Genomic DNA, 22,858 nt, shown 5'->3' on the forward strand with positions numbered 1-22,858 from the left:
GTCATGGTTGGTTTTGTGAAACAGTTTGAATATCTATTGTGGTGATATAAGAAGATGCAGTGCTAGTAAGGATTCTGGTGATGTAGGAAGTTATAGCGTTGGAAGGATTCTAGTGTTGTATCGTTGAAGGACGTTCAGTATGGGTCGTACACTCGTACAAGCTTAGGTCTCTCATTTGCCTTTGTGTGGAAATGAAGCTTGAAGAATTGTCTCCAATGAATATTGTAGTATGAGGAATAAAAGAATATGTTGAATTCCAAGAGGATGAGACAAGCGAAGCACATCCCATATGAAAAATTAGCAAATGACACACATAATGATATGTATTTGCATCAAACATAATGGTTGGAACCAAACGCATGAATAACATCGTTAAAATAAAATAAAAAAACAAATTCAATATCAACATTATCTCACGTCCTCTTATACCATGCCTACTTGTATATCAAAATCACAAAATAATAATAATCCAAATAACAAGAAAACTGTGTCTTTCCTCTATGTTCACCAATTTTGTGTAGTGTACTAAATTTGTATGTGGCGCTACCTGTGAAATAAAAATTTGAAAATCAATTTTGTTCAAGAAGAGGTTTACAAATTTCTTGAATGGGAGGGGCATTCCACTGAGCAGTAATATTTTTCAACTGAACGAAATCATTAACACAATCATCAAATTTCAAAGAGTGAATTTGCTTCCTAGCATTAGCAAATTTCTTTCCAGCAACTTTATCAAAAATCTTCTCCCAACCATCTTCCCAACTTTCATGAGCATCGCATAGCTCAAGTGAACCATCGGCCCAATCGGTCCAACTCCACCCTTTCTCAACAAACATCATCACAGGCTCCACACACACACCCACGCAAATCGGTTTGCATGGTCTACATTTAGTTCCACTTAATGGACCAGGACTCGATAATGCCGCAACCGGTACACCGAACCGGGCCGGAGGAAAATCATATTTCCGATCCGAAACAATGCAAAAAGGGAGCCGTTTTGTGAGGTAATTCACATTCTGAGTTGTGAGTTGGGCTTTGAACGCAGCTTCTGAATTGAGATCCGTGAATCCAGCAGAATCTAGTTTGGGAATTAGAGAGAGACGAGATAATGCTATTGTTGAGGTTCTAAAGTCACCAACACCGAACCGGTCGTTGAGTCCACCGTATGATGAGCCGGCTGGGACCAAATATTGACCCGGAACAAAAAAATTTGGACCGAGTGGACCGTTCCAGTAGCCATCTACTCGTGTGCGAATTATCCAATCATATTTGATTTTGTTTTTCTCTTGATGTGAATTTATCATTGTTAAGCATCCTTCAACGAGGTCAAAATATTGAATTAGTCCCTGCAAAAATTCATGCAAATTTAATTCAATTCAATATTCCAGTTACTTGGTTGTTTTTGACACATGTTAATTGTATTTTTATGTACTCTTGCTTTTTCAAGCTAAAAAAATTGACTATTGGCTTTTCAAAAGCCTTGGCGTCGAAGAAAAGGGGGAATTGTGGTTAGACCCGCCAACCCAACCTAACGGCCGCCTAATTTTTCAGTTTCAATTTAACTCTTAAACAAGAAAAAATAAATTAAGGTTAATTAAATCTAGAAGCCAAAGACTTTTAAAATGGGAATTCTGTCCTATTAGGTCTCAATAGTAATTAAGAATAATAACTAGCTGCTGAGGAACAAAAGTACCACTAATAACCGGTTGTTGTGACCAAAACGGTAGCAAGGTTAACGAGGGTCCTAAAGGTAATGCTAACATAAGTCCAACATAAGTAAAAAGTAATAATTACACAATTTTCTGTACATTTTTAGTTGTTTAAACTATACATCAAAGATACTTGTTAACATTTTTCTTATTCGTTTTGAGTTTTGTATAAACTCTTACAATATTTTTCTTCGTATAAGACGCATTGATACATAGATATATAGAAGACTTTGGATGTTGTTTAGAAACTATTTGTAAACTTGATTTTTAAAATATGAGACTTTTTGATGTACTGCATCACTAATGTAGACATTTTATAGTTTCATAAAATTGTATTTGTATTTTTTTTTTGTTAATAATAAAACTGTAAGTTAATTCAAAGAAGAAGCAAAAACTAAATTTTTTTTTTTTTAAATAATATGTATTCTGAAATTTCTGAAAAAAAATATTTTTTTTAAAATTAAAATTTTCTTAAAAGAACAAGAAATTAGATTCTTTTTTAATTATAATTTATTTTCAAAAGTTTTAAATTTATAAATTTCGAAAATATAATTGTCATTATTTTCGAAAAAAATTAATATATAATTTTCAAATTAAAAAAATCTATTTTTCAAAAATTTAATTTTCACATTTTTTTTCAATTTTTTTAATTTTAATAGTTTTTATGTCAAAAAATTAAGTTTTCGATAATTTTAATTTTCAGATTTTTTTCGGAAATATTTTATGATTTTTAAATTTATTTCAAAAAATTTTAATTACGTGGACTGCCACGTGGCAAATAACATGCCAAGTCAGACATGAAATGGGGTCAGAGACCTTTTTCAAAAAAAAAAAAAATAATTTACAGGGATGCATTTCAAAGTTTTTTTTACAGGGACTAAAATCAAAATTGGTATCGCTTTGGTCGCTTAATTAAAATTCAATTTATTTTGGTCCCTTAACTTATCTCTGTTGCACATTTTGATCCTTTCCGTTAATTTTAATTCAAAAACGTTAGGTTTTCTTCATTTTATTCTGGAATTTTTCTGGGATTCTTATTGTTGAAGGTTGATGGAGATGATATGAAGATAAAAAATGGAGAAGAAGATGAAGAAAACCTAACGTTTTTGAATTAAAACTAACGGAAATGACCAAAATGTGTAACGGAGAGAAATTAAGGGACCAAAATAAATCGAATTTTAATTACGAGACCAAAGCAATACTAGCTAAATAGTTAAGGGACCAAAAATGCAATTAAGCTTATACTTTTATAAAAGTGAAATTCTTATATGACTCTTTTGAACCAACAAATTCACTTTATAAAAGGAAGAAGAAAAAAAAGGTAAAAAGAATATATATACCTATGCATTTACTTGAAAAATCAGAGAAAAATAAATTTGTGATAAAGATAGATGTGGGCTACATTGAAGCAAGTCACAAAGTGATGATGATGGCCTATAGATAGCGAATGAACACAGCAAAACCTTGCTTTTAAGTTTTATCTCATCAAAAGTGTTGATGAAATGTTTTTTATTGAAAAAATAATAAAATAAGGTATTGATTAAAAACTATAATAAAAATTTAAAGAGAACCAATCATAATTTCATAAACATTAACTTTACAAACATTTTCATTTGTGTTCAAAGTTACTTCACATTTTGGTATACTTTTCAACATCATAGCAAAATGTATGACCTACAAATTCCTAAACAAATATATTTTTAGAGGTAAGTATGATGATTTTAACTTTTAATAAATTTCACAATCAAACGTGTTTTTGATAATAACTTCCCATCTATCTCCAAATAGATATCAGTTATTATCAACTTCTGTCCCACTCGTTAATGACTAATTACCTAACAACATTTCCAACCAAACGTAAATGGATTAGGAAGCTAAATGTGTAACAAATAATGGATTATCATTATTATTTTCTCCTTTTTACGTTACCATCCTAAATAAACTTTCTGAATGACAGATGATGACAAAGAAAAGTAGTTCCATCGAACACCAAACATGAAAAAATGACAAAAAAAATATCCAACAGATCTAAGTAATAATTTCAGGAATAATAATAGATTAACAATAATAATACAAAAATAAAATAAAAAGGTAAAAAAGGGAAATAGTCATTTATACCTGAATTCCGTTAGGCGAGTTCTGCGCCGTGAGAACACGAACGGAAGACTCATTCTCCTGCAACGGTTGAGGGTGAAATATGTTAACGGCGGCAACTTTTGGTGCAAGCTTCAACAATGAGAATTTGAACGCATCTGAGTCTAAAGGACTATGCAGAAAAAGATCAGAATTAGGATACTCTTTTAATATCATCTCCAATATCGAAGGACCAGTTAATTCAAATCTTCTAGCACCACCAACCAAACATACAGCAATTTTGGATCGTAACAATTCATCTTTTGAAGGTGAAGAATTAGCAGTGTTGATAAAAGGAAGGTTGGAAAGAAGATTCTGAACAGAAGAAAAGGATGAAAGAGCGTTTAAAGTTGGTGCATGGAAAAAGAAGAATATGATAAAAGAAAAAAGAGGAATTATCAACACAAGGATACGCCAATTAATATCAGAAAACCGTTTAGTAAATGGATACATTGATTTTGTAGGACTCTTTATCATCTTCAACGCTGTTTGTTATGTTTGTTTGATTTTGTTTATTCACAAAACCTTGGGGTTGAGGGTATTAGATTTTTGTTTTCTGGAAAGGTAAAATATTGATCACGAAAAATGTGATGAAATGAAACTAACAGAAAATGAAATATATGTGAGGTGACGAATCATGAAACAGAAGTGTTTTTGGTGGGGAGTTGGTATAAGAAGAATATATAGCGTAATGAGAAAGTTTGAAAGATAACATTTGAGACGAAATTGAACGATGGGTGAAAAGTAAAAAACAGAGTTTCTCTGTTCAGTAACGTACTTACTGGATCAGTATAACTTATTAATCACAATTTAATCCTATGAATTAATGTGTTTGTTTTGAAATGGTATCTCGAATTTGGGCGGTTGGAATTAGCTTAGGTTGGGTTGCACTTTGGTTTGGCATGAGGTATAGTGGAGTAGCTATCAGATTATGTTGTTTTGGGTTAGTACAATGCCTTTCGTACTTATAGATAAATATAGAGAGATAGATAGATTCGTTTTTAAGATTTATAAGTATTTTTTTTCCTTTCTTTCATAAAAATCTTTTCTGTTAAGATAGTAGATTTACAAGACAAAAACTCACTGACACTTTTTGTTAAAAGATTTACTAAATATTGATGACAAATTAATTGTCATTGACCAAAATAACTTAACTATAAAAATAAGTCAAAATTACGATAACTTGACTACAAAAATAAGTCAAAATTACGATAATATTTTTAAAATATACTTATAAAATTAGAAATACTTTGACCAAAGAAAAATATACAATAAAATTAAAAATATTATGACCAATAAATACCGATGACAGATTAATTGTCATTGACCAAAATAACATAACTATAAAAATACGTCAAAATTACAATAATATTTTTAAAATATACTGATAAAATTAAAAATGCTTTGACCAAAGAAAAATATACAATAAAATTAAAAATATTTTGGCCAATAAATACCCATGACAAATTAATTGTCATTGACCAAAATAATATAACTACAAAATTACGAGTAAGTCAATTTAGTTAAATTTGAGAGTGTCTTATAAATTAATTTGTGAGTTAAAAATACGAGTAAGTCAATACGAGTTATATTGAATAAGTCCCTACAAAATGCATGCAAAGTCAATTTAGTTAAATCTCGAGTAAAATTTGAGAGTGTCTTGCAAAATGAGAAAACAAGGATGAAACCTGGATTCCGTTAGGCAACTTGTGCGCCGTGAGAACACGAACAAAAGACTCATTCTCCTGGAACTATTGAGGGCGAAATATTTTAACAGCAGCAACATTTGGCGCAAACTTGAGAAATGAGAACTTGAATGAATCTGAGTCTAACGGACTATGCAAGAAAAGATCCGAATTCGGGTACTCTTTCAGTATCATTTCCAATATTGAAGGTCCCGTTAATTCGAACCTTCTAGCACCACCAACCAAACACACCGCAATTTTGGATCGTAACAATTCATCTTTCGAAGGTGAATTAGCCGTGTTGATGTAAGGAATGTTGAACAGAAGATTCTTTACGGAAGAAAAAGATGAAAGAGTGTTTATAGTGGGTGCATGGAAAGAGAAGAATATGATAATAGAAAGTAGAGGGATTATCAACATAACGAGACCCCAATTAATATCAGAAAACCATTTATTAATTGGACTCGTTAGTTTTTTTGGACTCTTTACCATCTCCAAGGTAGTTGTTTGATTTATTTTTCTTCTTTCACAAAACCTTGAGGTTGAGGGTATTAGATTTTTGTTTTCCTCTAAGGTAAATTAAATATTTATCACGTGATATATGTAATGATCAGCCTAGCAGAAAAGGAAGTGGTAAATATTTTAAAGCAACTTGTTTTAATTAACAAGTAGTTCCTGGACGACCATTCCTTGAAATTCAAATCATAAGATTTGTTTTTCTATGAGTGAAAAATCATTTATGTACAGCCACGCACCTCATTTACATATTGAAAGAGAAAAAATAGAGAGAGTTGTGTACCAAATGTGAAAGATTAATGTTATGATAGGAAGAAGGGGATAGAGAAAATATAAAGGGTTGAATTGATGTTGAAAATTACAGGTGTACAAAGGGTAAATAATTATTCATCCCCACACGCTATGGTATGTTGCCATTCAAAGATTTTATTTTATTTTTGCTATGAGCACCTTCCAAAATAATTTACTCTGGAATGGTGTAATATATATGTTTTGAAATGGTGTGTAATTAGGGTGTGTATTATACAAGTTAAAATGTCCGTTGGCAAAGGCTGAAGTAGCATAGCTGCTTATGTTGTTGTTTAAGAGTAGCACAATGCTTTTGTGTCTACTGTTTTATGGTGAGGCTTACGTTACCCTCTCTTATTTAGAGGGTAATTTACCCTCTCATGATATCAACCAATCAAAATGTAATATACATAGGTAACATTAAATGTCAAATAAATGAGTATATTTTTTCTAAAATTAAAAGAGTTAATCTTAATTTTTTTTTTTTGAAGGAGAGTTAATCTTAATCATAAGGTAACTTTTAATACTTTTAATTTTTATTTAATTTTTTTTTTTTTGAAACAACAAATGATTTAATTTTTTTTTATATTAAGGTGTTCAATCTTAATTAATTTACACTACAAGACTTAAAACAAATTTTACAAGTCGGTGACAGTGACTTTGGGAGATATATTTGGAGATTCCAACAAATCACGACACCAATGTAGAGCCTAATGGATGTTATCGTCCTTCTCATACAACATATAATCAAATGCAATAAAGTGTGTCAAATCGGTAGAAGTGATACCAAGTTGCATATCTGATATTGAATCCCTGAAACATTAATGCATATATCTATGAGGTGCATTATAAATATGTTTGATAGCAGTTGCACTTCACCCATTTGTATTATGTAAAATGGTCATAATATCTTTTGGAAGGATAATTGAGGTTATCAACTCACGAAGGCTTAAGCCATCTCATTGTTGTGTTCTCCATCCCTAACTCTAAGGCTTAAATTACCAATACTCGACAAATAAACGCTCACTCAAAACATATGCTCACATTTCATTAAACCAACTATTTTATATTTGCACAACTTCTTGTACTCGATATATGAACCTCATATTTCACATGTCAATGTAACAAAAATATTCTGACATTTCATCCTTTCTTTGATTTTTCAACAACAATAGTAAATCCTAACTTCCTTACTTCATCTCGAACCCATGTCAACAAATCGTCTAGTGAAGTAAACTTTCTTTCAGAGTTAAAATGTATCTAATAATCAATAAAATGATTCATAACTAGAGGGGGCACATCGGCTTTGACACTGCTGTAAGGATTATAAACTGAAGATCGAAGAACTTCGACTTTTGCATTGTCAGAAGGATTACCTAAAATTTGAGGTGTGAGGTTTGACTTCACATCCATATGAGGAACCTCGACTTTCACATCATCAAGGTCATCCAAAACTTGAGGTGCAAGGTTTGTATTCATATCGACAGACGGTTCCACAATTTGAGGTGTGTCAAACTAGACGAGGGGTATCAACGAGAGCATCCATAACTGAAACAGTGCAAACTACAGTCAGAAATCTAGTCTATTTATGTGTCACCAAAATTCAATTTATTTAATCTAAATTATGTAATTAAAAAATATGGATTTTATATAATCTGAACGGTGCCGACACAAATTTGGTGACGTGAATCAAACAAAAATGCTTAGAAAACAAATGAGGAATATTTTATAGTCATATTGCCTTACATTTAGACGAAAATTGTGTGTTTGAAGTCCATTGATGCTCACACTGTGCTTTGAAATCACGTTTTTTTGTTCGTCAAAATGAGGGTATTTTAGGAGATGTATGGGTGGAAGGTGACAAAGGTTATAAGCCCATAAGGTTCTAGCTTCTAAGAAAAACACACATACACATAAAGGGGGTTTAAATTATATATTCCGAAGGCGGAAAACACGCTCGGGATTATATAATTTGATTTTTTTTTATTTTAAAAAAGGATGAATTGTTAGAGAAGGGGTTCAAAAAGATAAATATCCATTTTAGATTTTATAATCATAAACAAAATCTAAATGAGGTCAAATTATTAAATCGGAGGGCGCAAGAGAAGTGAACATATAGGATGAGAAAAGAAATTCCTTCAAATTCTTTATTCTATCACCAACCCATTTTACTTCTAAGAAAAAATAATAAAAAATATTTAAATATATTTTTCGTCCTTTATCTTTTATCAAAAATTCATTTTGGTTCTTTATCTTTGTCAATATCGTTTTACTTCTTTATTTTTTTTTTTAAAATCGTTTAAGCATCTTTTTAAAAGTTTGATATCTCAATCCTTTTTTTTTTTTTGAATAATGATGTCTCAGTCCTTTAGATATATCAAAATGAATGAAAATAAGGACTATAATATCACACTCTTAAAAAGATGAAGGACTGCTATGATTTAGAGAAAAGATAAATGACCAAGAAGAATTTTAGAAGTAGATAAAATAAAATCCTCTCAAAAAAAAAAAAAGTAGATAAAATAAAACAAAAAATATATAAGCCAAGAAAAAAAGCTATCAAGCAGCAACCCATGCACTACGGTGGCATTTTTGGGTTTAACTCCGGACAGTGTAGCTGAAACTTTCCATTCATTCAGGTATAGTCTAAGCAGCAACCAAGATCAAAAGCAATGCAAGCTGTATCATCTGGTATCGGATATGGTCTCAAATATCAGGTCAATTTCACAATTCTCATTATTCACCCCCCACTCTCCATTAATTAATCCAATTATTATCATTCCCTTTAATCACTGTTTTGATTGTCTTGTCTAGGCTAGATGCATATCAGATGTGAAAGCAGATACAGATCACACAAGTTTCCTCGCCGGAACTCTTAGCCTTAAAGAAGAAAATGAGGTATATTAATACACACGCATGCTCCAATTCAGTTTTCACTGGATTTGATCTTAATTGAGTGAATCGTTACATACATCACATTTACAAATTACAGGTACATCTTATTCGGCTTTCGGCAAATGGAACCGAACTTTTCTGTGAGGGACTGTTTTCGCATCCCAATGAGATCTGGGACCTTGTTTCTTGTCCTTTTGATCAACGCATTTTCTCAACCGTCTATTCCAACGGTATGAAAACATGTCTGTTTACTTTAATTTTCGTAGATAGTTTGTGCTTCTCGAGCATCAATTTCTTTTACTGTATGATTGACTTATTTAAGCATAGGTAGGCTTTTCTGATACTATTTGAGAGAGCTTTTTGAAATGACTTGTGACATGTCCATAAGCTGTTTTCGGCTTATTTCTATAAGCTCTCTGGGATAGTTTATGAAAATAACTGTAGCTTATATCAAAACAATTTGACTTTATTTTCTTTGTTGTAGAAATAACTTATATGTAAGCACTTAATTAAACTTGTTAGAAACTAGAAAAACTTCTGATTGCCTTTTGTTGATATAGGTGAAACCTATGGAGCAGCAATATGGCAGATTCCGGAGTTATATGGCGAGTTAAATTCTCCTCAATTAGAGAAAATTACATCTCTTGAAACTCAATCTGGTAAGATCAAATGGTGAGTATGCAATTCCCTTGTGCAGATTTCTTCGTTTATATATATATATATATATATATTTTATTTTTTTTGAAAACTCGGTATCCGATCCAAGAATCGACTAATCCGAGGGGACCAATCCCACCGCCCACTTGCGGGGGTTTCTTCGTTTATATTGTTTTGCACTTAAGCTTCTACCATAGACTGTCTCATTGCCTAAGGTTTAGGAAGTTGTCAGAAGACGTTGAGAAAATTTATGTGCAGAAATTAGTTTAATTATTTTGATTAAGCTACACGTGATTTCTCTATTTCACACTGTTGGACTACTCTTTTTGGCTACGTCGAAAATTTTGCTTGAATTATTTTACAACTTTCCTCTTTAGTATATGTTTGTTATTCACATTTATATGGTCTTTTACCCTTTCTTACTGAACATTTACTACCAAGCAGTATTCTTTGGTGGCCAACTGGAAGGCACGATAAATTGATTAGCATCGATGATGAAAACCTATGCTTGTGGAGTTTGGATGTTTCCAAGAAAACTGCACAGGTATGAAGTTTATGGTGTGCTATATGCAGTTTGTGAGATTGATACATACGCACCACAAAAACACACGTATGTTATACTTGCATACATATACATATCAGTTCAAAATCCAAAAAAGAAAATACATATCAGTTCAAAGTCACAAGTTATTATTATTCAAGTTACCGTTACGTGTCATAATAAACCAACAAATGAACCCTTACCACGAAGGGTAGGAAAACATGCTGACTTGGGAGAGTAAACCATGAAAGATTATCTGTTCTTGCAAAAAAGAACCAAATAGTTTCTCTCTGGACTCTAGGCATTTAAAATACAAAAGTGAAGGGGAAAATATTTTATATTCCTGTAATTGATATTTATGAACAACTAATTAGTTTGTAACTATTACCGAATCATAAAATGTTGTTTGAATGAGAGGCATTTTAGAAAACGAAGGGCTGTTGATGAGTGAAGATATTGGCCAATGGATTTCTCCAAACAACTGTTAACCTGTGATGCCACAGTTTATGATATAGGCCACTGAGAACGGATTACATATTGTCCATAAGGGATCTAATTTTGTTCCCTGCAAGAGTTTAATTTGCATAGGAAAAGTCAACATTGATACTAATTGCCATTCTGAATGCAAGCCAAACACCACAAAGTTTTATACGAGGTTTCATTAGGACCTAAGATTTGGGGTTGGGACTTTGATAATCATATGCCTTTATGTTGATAGTCACTGCTTTTTTAAAATCTGGTGGAAAATTTAGTGATTTTGACTTAGTACTCCACCCTCCTCTCAAAACATACAAACAACAAAAACCTAGGTACAATCCCAAGATTCAGCTGGTATGATGCACAAGTTATCTGGAGGAGCATGGGATCCACATGACATGAATTCTGTAGCTGCAACTTCTGAATCATCTCTCCAGTTTTGGGATGTGAGAACGATGAAGTATGTTCCTAAATTCATTCTTTAACCGGTTCATTTTGAAATTCATTGTATTTGTTATCTTCCTTCCATTTAAGTAAATTACTCATTGCATTTCAAGTTCAGGATCTGGTGTGCTGGAAGAGGGATAAATATTCCCTCAAACCAAGTAATTTTTTTCTGTTAATCAGTACCTGTTGGAATTTCATGTCTACTAATTGGATTATTTAAATCACAGGAAGACACTTTCAATTGAATGTTCCCATGTCCGCAGTGTTGACTACCATCCTAGAAAGAACAACATACTTGTAAGAGTTGAATTTTGTGAGCCTCATTCTACTGATACATGTCTTTATACCTTCTATTTGGTTTTATAATATCTGTGTCTGAGATGGTATATATTGCTAAAATTTTCTGAAATTCACCCAATGATATAATATGGATTGGCAGCATTTATTGTTGTCATTTAATTAGAGATACAAATATGCACATTACAGATTGCTGTTTTTGTGTCCTAGCGTCAAAATACATGAATTTTTATAGATGGGTTTGATCACTTTGATTTTTGATCGAGTTTACAGAAGAAACTGTCTTCTAGAGTGTAAAATTCAACGTCTTTTTGTTCATGTTGGAAAAATTGAATTGCTATGTTATTTACAGGTTACAGCAGAGCATGAGTCAGGGATACGCATTTGGGATCAAAGAAAACCAAAAGTTCCAATCCAAGAGCTTCCAGGCCACACACATTGGTACCTGTCATGTATAGTTTTCAAGCTTATTTTATTTTTTTTATTTGAAAGGGAAAAAAAATGAAAGAGAAAAGAAAGTAGAACAGAAAACAGCTTTGCTACTAGTGCTTCCCATTTGTTGTTACGATCAGGCTTTTAATGCACAAATAACCTACCTACTTTTTTTATTTCATTAAAAAATATCCAATGAAAATAAACTATTTGATGGCAGTTTTTCTTTTTCAGACATCTGATTAGCGATATGTATTACTTGTATTGCCAGGACATGGATTGTCAAGTGTAACCCAGAGTATGACGGAATGATCCTGGTCCTCCTCTCCCTCCCTCCTTCTCTCTCTCTAAATTTAATATATCACACACAAATAAATACGGACAAGGGACCTCTGCAACAAACTTTTTTTTAGGATTGAGATAAGCTTATTTTTTGTAGAGTTTTTCTACGCACTTGTATGCACAGACGCACTGGTGAAAGGTGGGCTATATTATAAATTTTCATGTTGTGGAATATAAAGTTATCTGTCATTGAATTTGGATATTTCAGAGTGCTGGAACGGATTCGACTGTCAACTTGTGGTCGGCCTCGATAAACCATGATGAGTTACCAACTGAAAGGTCATATTCTTATCTTTAGATATCATTATATATTTTTATGTAGTTTTTATTCATCTTTGCTCGCATATTTGGCAGCCAAGCAGAGTCATCTGTCAGTTTGGTTGATCCACTGCTTAATACATACAGCGATTATGAAGACAGTATTTATGGTAAGAGCTTCTGGCTTTTAATCGATGATCTTTAGAGACTATCCATGATCTTTATAGACTATAGACTATGTCATATAAAAAAAAATCATTTTACAGGGCTTACATGGAGTTCTCGTCAACCATGGATTTTTGCATCTTTGTCCTATGACGGAAGGGTAAGAAAACGAGCAAATCTTATTGCTTACATGTTTAGGAAAATATAATTATTTCCCCCAAATAAACTGATCTAAATAACCACTTTACTTTTCAAACAGGTGGTTCTAGAATCTATGAAGCCTTTCATCTCCAAAAAATGATGTTCAACATCATCGCGTTGATGTTACCATTTGTCATCTTGTTGTGTATGTCAGTAATTTCCTGCCTCTAGAGTCTTGAGATAAACAGATGGGTTGAAGACTCAACACAGTTGTTGGTGGGTTTGATGTTGGTTAACAGGATTAGATGTTACATTGGCATGACATCCTTGACCAAGAATCATCCATAGATTAGAAATCAACAATTTTTTGGTTGAATTTTTATCTTTCAACTTGAATTTTATAGTCTGAATTGTGATTTCTATCATATTATTTGGTTTGACATCCATGTTATGTAATTCATGAAGTCATTATGTAATCTATGGAACTACATATTATTTATGTATCTTCCCAATTCGTCTTGTAGTTTATAAAATGGTACATGAAATGGGATTAGCGCTCCAAGTGTGAATCTCAACATCAAAATGAAGACCGCTTCTTTTCCCACCGTATGAGTTTCTTGCTCGCCCTATGTAGTTCGGATTATAGAATTTGAATGGCATAAATACCCATAAAAACCTCCAAAATACACTGAACATTTTGGATTTTAGAATCCGAATAGGAATGGCAAGAAATTCATAGGGTGAGAAAAGTAATGGCTCAAAATGAATCCGGTAAAGAGAGCACATGTATCCTTTCCACGTACATGATTCACCTTATTTCTGAAATACATATGTAGACGGAAGAAAGAAAGAAAAAAACAGTTTTTGTTCATTTATACACACATCTAGCGGGGGGGGGAAACTGTGTACTTTAGAAAGTGGGAAAAATTTGTTCTCTACTAAATCATTTGGCGTCCACCACCATGCAGTTAGGCAAAAGACTATTGGGATCATGAAATGCGAACCTTTGGTTTTGTTGTCTCTGAAATTTTACATCCTAAATTTTGCATTAGTATCTGAGTGAACAGTTATTCACTTCATGGGAGCAAGAAATTAGTCTTCACCTTTGATGAATAACTTTTTTTTGTGGACAAGTTTTGACAATATTATATGTTCTTTAAAAAAAAAAAAAAAGACAATATTATATGTAAATGTGTATAATGAATCGGTTGTTAGAATGCTAATAATTTTTTTATTTTATTAACAATTGTGATATTTCATTTTACTAGAGTCATAAGTAAGAGTCCTCGTAAGTTTAGCTCAGTTGGCATAAACAATGCATAATATATGTAAAATTTGGGATTCAAACTCCAACCAGTATAAAATAAAGAGTCATAAGTAAGAAAAGTAATTGTAACCATAGCTACAAATTCATAGAATTCTATTAATTGTAAGAAACTACTTGTACTCTAAAGAAATATATTAGGCAGTTCCATAATGGATGTCCCCTTCAGCTATAATCCAATAATTTGCACCAACTTGACGTTACTCAAAGCCACTAAGCCTATGTTGTGTTTGAGACCAGGTAGTTAAAACATAAAGTAGCTTGCTAAATTGTGGTCCTCAGTCCTCACTCGTCAAGAGGATGTAGAATAAAGATAATGGTGTTGTTGTAATGCCATGCCCTGTTATGCATACGTGGCCATGCTCCTCTCAACTTCCACTTTGAATTTAGGATATAATAATGAAGAATAACATATCACAATTTGGTCTCCTAGTTGAAGAGCAAACCAAGTAATCTCAGTTGCAAGCTGACTTGTTTTTGTTTGCCACGTAAAGAGCTTGATCACCATAAATTTTTTAGTACCACGTAAGCTTGTACTTCTTTTGACTCAGCTTCTTATCCAGTATCCACAATTTCTCATTCTCATGGTCAACAGGTGCTTTGACGTGTCCTCGTGGCAATTTTGATGGACACGTGGCGGGATTATGTTTAACAAAGTGTGGAAGGGAAGACTTGGAGCATTTTGTAGTGACTAGACGTGAGGATGGGTTGTGGATAAGTTGTGAGGACTTTTTGGTATCCAGCGTGGATTTGATTTCGAGTCTATTTCTTGTATTTCCCTTGTATGGCCACGTTATCTTGGTGGCGAGTATTTGATCTTGTGTTTCAAATGTCTTCTAACACGAGGATATCTTAGGAGTGAATTGACATGTTGATATTCCAGTTCTCTAATCAACTGAAATTAAAACACTACTACTATTAAGACTCAAAGTGTCTCGATTATAAGAGCAACACTACACATAAATTTCTAGCATAAAGTATATAACATTTCTTTGTTGAATCAGTAGTATATAACATTTATAATGTTCGAAAGCATAAATACAAATTTTATAATTGAGAACTGATTTAGGATGTTTTTATTGAGAAAAGATGATATGTACCAATAAAAATTGAGTATAGTTAATGAATGTTAACATAGTTAATAATACTAAGTTGATTTATTTGAAATGTCATAAGTTCAATTTTTGTCTTCTATGTGAGGATCATTTTTGTAGATGATATACAAGTACATCTATAAGTCTTTTTTTTTTTTTTTTTAAGAAAATCAATAAATTTTCTTTGAACATTGATGTCTGCTCTAACTCTGGTGAGCCTTCACAGCTCAACTCACCTAAAACTTTTTATCATAAAAATAAATATTTATGTAAATTATCCATATAAATATTCAAATTGTCGTTTTTGTCCCTATAAAAAACTAGTATGTTTATTAGTCGGTGTAACATTTTTTTTGTTTAACATTTTTAAGGACTAGAAAATGCAGACGAATTTTTTTTCAAGAATAAAAAATGTTGATGGAAAAATTTACAAGACTAAAAATGGTGATGAAATTTTCTACACTAACTAAAAAGTCCGTTTTTTTTTTTAGAAATTAAAAACAAAATTAGAGATATTTATAAAGTTGATTTACTTAATTAACATTAACATAAGAAAAAGAGTATTGGATAGAAATTTCTAAAAAGGGTTATAATATAAACTTAGATGACAATTTGTTAAATTTGTATTGGATGACAATATATCTCCATTATCTCTAACTTAGTCCAATTTTCTTCCTATCATATTTCCTTAATTAATTTATACTGTAGTAGTTAATAATATTCCATCATCTCTTAGAAGAAGAAAATAAATTTTTATTGGATGAGAATGTGGTGTTTCTCAAGTCTGATCCAACAAAGATACCGACGACGTTAGAAGAAAAGACACGTGGCGGAAGGAAATTGGAATAGTAGGAAGGAGAGAAGTGGTGGTGGGACCCAGATGCTCACGTGTATATGTATAGACAGGGCAAATCTGGGAATCGGTAGCCATGGTCGAATCACTTCCCGGATCTCATCACTTCAACCACATTCACATTCATAACCCTCTCAATTTCGAACATTCTACACTCTCAAATCAAACATTTCAAAACAATTATTCCATTTCCTCATAACATTTACTCTTCCAATTCCATTTTTTTTAACCTCATTCTCACTCATTGTTATATTTTAAGCAAAACAAAACAGTTATAGCTCGTAAAAGAAAGAGGAAGAGTATTTGGAAGTTAGTTACACTTACACATTGCATTGTACTTGATTTGTCAATGTTACTAATTTAATTTAATTTAATTTAATGGCGGCGAGTTCTAGAGGCTTCTTCGATTTCAAGCTCAGAGTAACGCCGCAACTCAATCACTTCCCGGAGTTATGCCGGAGAAAGCGAAGAAAGCTGTGCTTCGATGCTCAACGAGTTCCACTCGGTAATCTCAAATTTCATTGCTGTTGTTCCGACTCTGTTACTCCAATTCGAAGAACCAGTGGAGCAGGCAACGGCGGTGACAAAATTGAGGAACGGAGATTCGATCCAAAGAAAAATTCTCACATTCATAGAGTTAGGACTCAAGCTACTCCTCCTGCTGCAATGCCTTTCGCTTCTCCACCGTATGTTTATCTTTGTTCTAATCAATTTTATATTTCACGCCTTCAATTTCATTTTCATAACTAAAATCCCTTTGTTGATGTGAAATTAAAATCCAATTTAATATTCAAATGAAATAATACTATGAATGTCTGGTTTTGGTGTGATTCTAGATCTCTAGTCTGAACGCGTTTGTTCACTTTCATTTCCTGTTCAAATGTGTTAACGGTGTTCTGAACTCAGAATTATAATCTTCATGTGTTACTGATAACTTACTTGGTCCTATGAATCATGGATAGTAGAAAATAGCGGATTGTTAAAATTCTGCCGCTATCATGCAATGCTATAGCACGACTAAAGCAGCTATTTGACAACATTTTGTACTAAATAGCATATTGCAGAACAATAGCAGTTTGTCCAGTAGTAGTGGTATAGCGCAGCTATAGCCACTATTTAACAGTAACTTGTGGTAATTCCTTGTGGAGTGGATTGTATAACAGGAATGAAGTGAGATTACAAAGATAGTTAATATGGATAAAGATGTCATGGTGCCAAAATGTTCGGACCTTTCCAGAGCAAGGAAGCACTAAGAATACTTTTCACTTTTTCCTTTTTCTTTATGCATATATTCTTGGCTTAAATATGTATTTGATCCCTGCAAATAGGGGTCGCTTAAAAATTGGTCCTTGCATTCACTAATTCTTGCAAACAAACCCTGCAATTATTAATCATTTAAAAATTGGTCCTTCTACTCAGTTAATTGCAGCCAGGTCATCTGTTTACTGACGTGGCGCTTTTAACCGGTCTCCACTTGACAGCTCAGCCATCTGGGCATGGGAATGGACGAAAATGCCCCTCTTACGTTGGCCTCACCTGAAGAGGGGAATTTTCGTCCATTCCCATGCCCAGATGGCTGAGCTGTCAGGTGGAGACCGGTTAAACAGCGCCACGTCAGTAAACAGATGACCTGGCTGCAATTAACTGGGTAGAAGGACCAATTTTTAAATGATTAATAATTGCAGGGTTTGTTTGCAAGGATTAGTGAATACAAGGACCAATTTTTAAGCGACCCCTATTTGCAGGGATCAAATACATATTTAAGCCTTTTTCTTTGCTGTTTGTGGAAGAAATTATATCATGAATGTTAATTAGCTTTTGTTTATACTTTTTACAACCTACATTAGCTGGAACTTTTTCTGAATGATTATGGTGCTTTATGCCATGATTGCCACAGGTCCATTCTGAAGCAGGAAAAATTCTTTCCTCGTTGCACACCGAGAAATTCCGGTCCTCAGTCACGTGACACCCCACCAAAAAGAGGTGGGTTATCATTTTATAACTTTATCGTTTTTTATTTGCACCAAACATAAATGAAGGCTATTTTTCACTTGTTTATACGCAGACACTGGTATAGCAAATGAGAAGGACTGGGGTATCAGTCTGTTAAATGAAAATGTTAATGAGTCCGGCACTAATGAAGATGGGAGTACATGGTACAGAGAAAACGGGGAAGAGCTGGGTGAAAACGGGTATAGATGTAGATGGACAAGAATGGGTGGTCAATCCCATGATGGTTCCTCGCAATGGAAAGAAACGGTATTTGTACTTTTAATGTTTGAATGTCCTTTTTGTTGGGGAAAAATCTACGTAAACAGTGTATGTTAAAGTGACTTTCTGAGCGAACTCTATCTTATTTCTTTTATCATACTTGGCTTAGTTATCAAATATAACCTTGTTTGATGTGTGCAAATGATCCTTGTTTGCTTAAAGGCATCATTGTACTATAAATCTATAACGAAGGAGTGGACTTCTGTAACAAATAAAAAGGAGTGATCTTAATTACCAAATTGTAGATAGTAAAGATTTTAGTGCCGACTTTCTGTTAGGCTTAGATAGCGTCTTAGTATGCAGAGTATGCATTAATAAGGAGAGGATCATGGTGTGTTAGCACTTACTTACCTTGAAAGTATTGAGAACTACATTCAAACCGTTAGAGTTTGATTTTAACTCTTGAAGTGGCTCTTGATTAAAATTTCAGGTTTTCATGTAATTTATTTATGTACTTTTAATTGTTAACTTTTCCTTAGGTTAATAATAAAAAACGTGCTTTTTGGAAACCTTTGATTTGCTTTTTAATTTGTATAATTCATCTAGATAGTTATGGCGATGTCAAGTCTCATGCATTATCACAACTTATTTTTGAGTAAACCAAGGAGCTAATAATTCCATTGACATGGCATCAGTTGTTTGTTCATATGTTTTTAGCATATCACTGTAACAACTTTTTGTAGCTGAATTAAATTAGGCATGATTTGAAGCATGTTAGGTTTGTGTTTTTTTTATAACCCCATCAAATGGCTTCCTAGGTGGATTTATTTTTAATATGATAGATTGACAGTATTCAGGACCCTATCAGTATCACACCCCAGGTGGATTCATTTAATTGGCTTTATTGATCTAATTGACAGTGGTGGGAGAAGAGCGACTGGACTGGATATAAGGAGCTAGGTATGTTACTTCCTTTATATTTGATATAGAAGCATTACTGGAAGTACTTAACAATTCTTAGCGTGTTTCTGGGGCCAGTCAAATTACTTCTGGGCAGAAATACATGATTGTTTTATCCTAAAGATACTTCAAGGGGCTCAAACTTACCTTTGTACCCTTGCTCAAACATGCTGTTTGTACATTTAACATAAATCTGTAGATTTATTGCGACGACTAATTTTTAACAACATTCGGTTGATCTATGGTTATGTCTACATAAAAAAAAAATGTTTCTTCATATTGCCTGCTAATATCTACAATTCTTTAGCACCTGCAGGAATTTTTAAAATCTATGTCAAGTGAAATGAATCAATTTCTATGACTGCATGATCGTAACACAGACAGAGTCTAAATAAATAAATAAAGTGATATAAAAAAATCTTCCCACTAAAGTTATGGGATGGCTGAGCTAAAATTTCATACACTATCCTAATCTGTCACACTGTTGATAAGCAAATAATGCTGCTAGCATGTCATTCAAAGTTTTTCTTCACATTGCCCCTGTTTCATGCTTTATCATCCAAGTTTATTAAACCATTGCCTGATTCAACTACCATTATCATCTAATGGTGTAATTGATTGAAGAAATACTGAGTAGCAGGGTTTTTTGTCGTGATTTTTTGAACTCTTGAATAACCTAACCTGTGGATGCATGTGATTAATTTTGTAAGTTCTCGTAGGTGTGGAGAAATCCGGCAGAAATTCTGAAGGGGATTCTTGGTGGGAAACATGGCAAGAAAATCTTCATCAAGATGAATGGAGGTCACTCCTTTATTTCTCTGTTTGTTGTGAATAAGTAAACCCCACGAATTCTTTACACAACTTCTTTTTTTCTCGTTTCAATTTGCAGTAACATAGCAAGAATAGAGAGGAGTGCACAAAAACAAGCAAAATCAGGAACCGAAAATGCTGGGTGGTATGAGAAATGGTAAGTTGATGTATGATGTATCTTACAGAACAAAAGCTGGTATCTCTATGCATTATTAATGGATCAAATGCATTTATATTTTAGAATTTCTGACTGTTCAATTTACTTAGGTGGGAAAAATATGATGCTAAAGGCTGGACTGAAAAGGGGGCACACAAGTATGGTAGACTGAATGAACAATCCTGGTGGGAAAAGTGGGGAGAGAATTATGACGGAAGAGGGTCTGTTCTCAAATGGTATGTATTATAGCTTAGATAATTCATTTGTTTTACCAACAATTGTCCACATGTGTAGACGTGAGCATCATATAGATGAACAACTTTCAGCTCAACGGTGGATTTTGTGAAATTTTATCCGACAAAATCTTATTTGATTTATGTTTATTTCAATGGTACTATGCTTACAGATGTTGAATTATAATATTATTTCCTACACCTTGACCTCGGTTTTCTTTTCTATTTTTATTTTTAGTTTGCTACCCTTGTTCTCTCATTGTTTTTGTCTCCTAAATAATTTTTATTTTCCTGTTAATTATTTTTTGGATACAAGGGGATTGTTTTGCAGTTTATCATAATGTTTAACAAGAAAGAGTTCCTTTTGTTCTAGTGCTGAATTATAACTTCTCGGTGCTTTCTTTTCATTGCTTACACTTCCGCAGGACAGATAAATGGGCCGAAACTGAACTTGGAACAAAATGGGGAGACAAGTGGGAGGAGCGGTTCTTTAAAGGCATAGGTTCGCGTCATGGGGAAACTTGGCATGTATCTCCTAGCAGTGAACGTATGTTATATTTACTTATAAAGTCGTCTTTCACATTTATTTCATATTTGGTTGTTCCCATGCAATAACCAAAAGCCATGTCTGTCTGTTTCATTATTGTTGTCAGAGTGCACCCAATGATGTAGTCTTGGAGGTTTCATTTCGTTTAAAGCTTGAGTCTTTGTCTTCCCGTAGAAATAATAAAATATTAGCATGCATTACCTGTAACCTTTCTTTAAGGTGTTAATCATGTATCTCATGACTCTGAGTAGTTGGACTTGCCTTTGTCCCAACTAACAAGGTCCATAAAATGGGCTTCTCTTATTGATTCAGCCCTCCAGCATTCTGGGTTTCCTCCTGTAAGTCTATGTTCAAGTAGGAGTGGCTGTGTTGATCTGCCTGCCTTGTCCTCTCTCTACCCCCTTATACATGACTGTTACATGGTTTTCACTCTTCAACATAATCATATGTCTTTTATTTTTTTTAAATCCAATGCTATTTTCATCCTTTTCTCAGGTTGGTCAAGAACTTGGGGAGAAGAGCACTTTGGAAATGGGTATGGAATCAAAGCTTCCATAAACTGATTAGTTTATTTATTTGTGATGAGCTTAAAAATGATTTGCATTATTGAATAGATCTGTATGACTGTATCCAATGTCTCGGTTTTGAACCACTTTCTCAAAATGCTTTGTTGAAATGTTACGTCTCTATTACGCTTGCTAACTGGATCAGCCTTTGCCTGCAACAGGAAAGTCCATAAGTATGGAAATAGCACCACTGGTGAGAGCTGGGATATAGTTGTAGATGAAGATACATATTATGAGTAAGGATATTCTTTTCTGCATCCCACAAATCTACTGCATTTTCATGTCTCTATTTGCCTATTTTCTAAGTCATGGGGTATCGCCATGTTTTGAGTGCGAGACTGATCTCTACCAGGGTTTGTTGACTTACCTTGATGAGTGAAAAATACTTGGGTGGTCAACAGCCTCAACTAAAAATTATTTAGGCACGAGCACACAAAATATACATCATTTAATTCTTTCTTATTGTACTTTTTTTTTTGTGTGTGGCTAAGTCTTGTGGCCACGGTCAGAGGACTTTCTCCTGATCACAAGGTGATTCTAGTCTAGTTATATGTGGAAAAAGAGCCTCTAAAGTGAACATGTAAAGGGCATGTAACGTAATTAAAATCTATATGGTGCATGGGTACTCCTAAATGCTTTGTGTACCTGTACTTGGTACATATTCAGCACCGGTAAATGTTTGGTACACTAGCATGAATACAATTCTTATTTTGTCTTTAATTCAATTAAGAATAAAGTTGAGGCTGGTTACATTTACATCATAGCTATATGCCTATATTAATATTCATGTTAACTTTGATTGTTTCTCATGAAGGGCCGAACCTCATTATGGATGGGCGGATGTGGTGGGTGATTCAAGCCAATTACTCTCAATTGAGCATTTGGAGAGGCCACCTGGTGTCTTCCCCAATTTAGATTTTGTTTCACCTCCATCACCAAAAGCAGATGACTTGCCAGATGATTTGCCCTCATCACAGTGAAAATTTGATGTACAATCACCATCGTCTATTTTGTTTAATTTTAGAGTAATCATATCATTAAGGGGAACTCCTTTTTTGAAAGATATATATTGTAGATTAATCATTTTATTCATTCTTTCCATCGTAATTAGTTTTCCATTTAC

General features: G+C 33.2%; 3 protein-coding genes across 3 annotated transcripts; 2 read left to right on the plus strand and 1 right to left on the minus strand.

Moving 5' to 3' along the window:
- Nucleotides 1–341: 341 nt before the first annotated feature.
- Nucleotides 342–5,082, minus strand: LOC25490294 (uncharacterized). Its single transcript, XM_013606803.3, has 2 exons — nt 3,825–5,082; nt 342–1,343 (listed from the first exon to the last, which is right to left on the minus strand). The coding sequence occupies exons 1-2, from the start codon at nt 4,314–4,316 to the stop codon at nt 570–572; spliced, it is 1,266 nt and encodes a 421-aa protein (XP_013462257.1). The 5' UTR covers nt 4,317–5,082; the 3' UTR covers nt 342–569.
- Nucleotides 5,083–8,865: 3,783 nt separating this feature from the next.
- LOC25490295 (WD repeat-containing protein DWA2) lies at nt 8,866–13,525 on the plus strand. The gene is made up of 13 exons (XM_013606804.3): nt 8,866–9,045; nt 9,143–9,226; nt 9,321–9,453; nt 9,784–9,895; nt 10,325–10,424; nt 11,231–11,358; nt 11,573–11,642; nt 11,995–12,083; nt 12,346–12,391; nt 12,625–12,695; nt 12,771–12,844; nt 12,941–12,999; nt 13,099–13,525. Exons 1-13 carry the CDS (start codon nt 9,001–9,003, stop codon nt 13,138–13,140), a joined length of 1,053 nt encoding a protein of 350 aa, XP_013462258.1. The 5' UTR covers nt 8,866–9,000; the 3' UTR covers nt 13,141–13,525.
- Nucleotides 13,526–16,206: 2,681 nt separating this feature from the next.
- Nucleotides 16,207–22,842, plus strand: LOC25490296 (uncharacterized). The gene is made up of 11 exons (XM_013606806.3): nt 16,207–16,937; nt 18,149–18,234; nt 18,317–18,510; nt 19,383–19,422; nt 20,142–20,223; nt 20,312–20,389; nt 20,500–20,625; nt 21,048–21,169; nt 21,665–21,704; nt 21,897–21,971; nt 22,550–22,842. Exons 1-11 carry the CDS (start codon nt 16,630–16,632, stop codon nt 22,713–22,715), a joined length of 1,317 nt encoding a protein of 438 aa, XP_013462260.1. The 5' UTR covers nt 16,207–16,629; the 3' UTR covers nt 22,716–22,842.
- Nucleotides 22,843–22,858: the final 16 nt, after the last annotated feature.

Source organism: Medicago truncatula, chromosome 3, assembly GCF_003473485.1.
Source record: "Medicago truncatula cultivar Jemalong A17 chromosome 3, MtrunA17r5.0-ANR, whole genome shotgun sequence".
Taxonomy (NCBI): Eukaryota; Viridiplantae; Streptophyta; class Magnoliopsida; order Fabales; family Fabaceae; genus Medicago; species Medicago truncatula.

Coding starts and splice junctions, on each gene's coding strand:
- LOC25490294 (XM_013606803.3), bottom strand. CDS start 4,316: ATGATAAAGAGTCCTACAAAATCAATGTATCCATTTACTAAACGGTTT. Junction 1,344..3,824: donor ACTCGCCTAACGGAATTCAG/GTATAAATGACT, acceptor GAATTTTTGCAG/GGACTAATTCAATATTTTGA.
- LOC25490295 (XM_013606804.3), top strand. CDS start 9,001: ATGCAAGCTGTATCATCTGGTATCGGATATGGTCTCAAATATCAG. Junction 10,425..11,230: donor TTTCCAAGAAAACTGCACAG/GTATGAAGTTTA, acceptor ACAAAAACCTAG/GTACAATCCCAAGATTCAGC. Junction 12,084..12,345: donor CTTCCAGGCCACACACATTG/GTACCTGTCATG, acceptor TTGTATTGCCAG/GACATGGATTGTCAAGTGTA.
- LOC25490296 (XM_013606806.3), top strand. CDS start 16,630: ATGGCGGCGAGTTCTAGAGGCTTCTTCGATTTCAAGCTCAGAGTAACG. Junction 16,938..18,148: donor ATGCCTTTCGCTTCTCCACC/GTATGTTTATCT, acceptor TGATTGCCACAG/GTCCATTCTGAAGCAGGAAA. Junction 18,235..18,316: donor TGACACCCCACCAAAAAGAG/GTGGGTTATCAT, acceptor GTTTATACGCAG/ACACTGGTATAGCAAATGAG.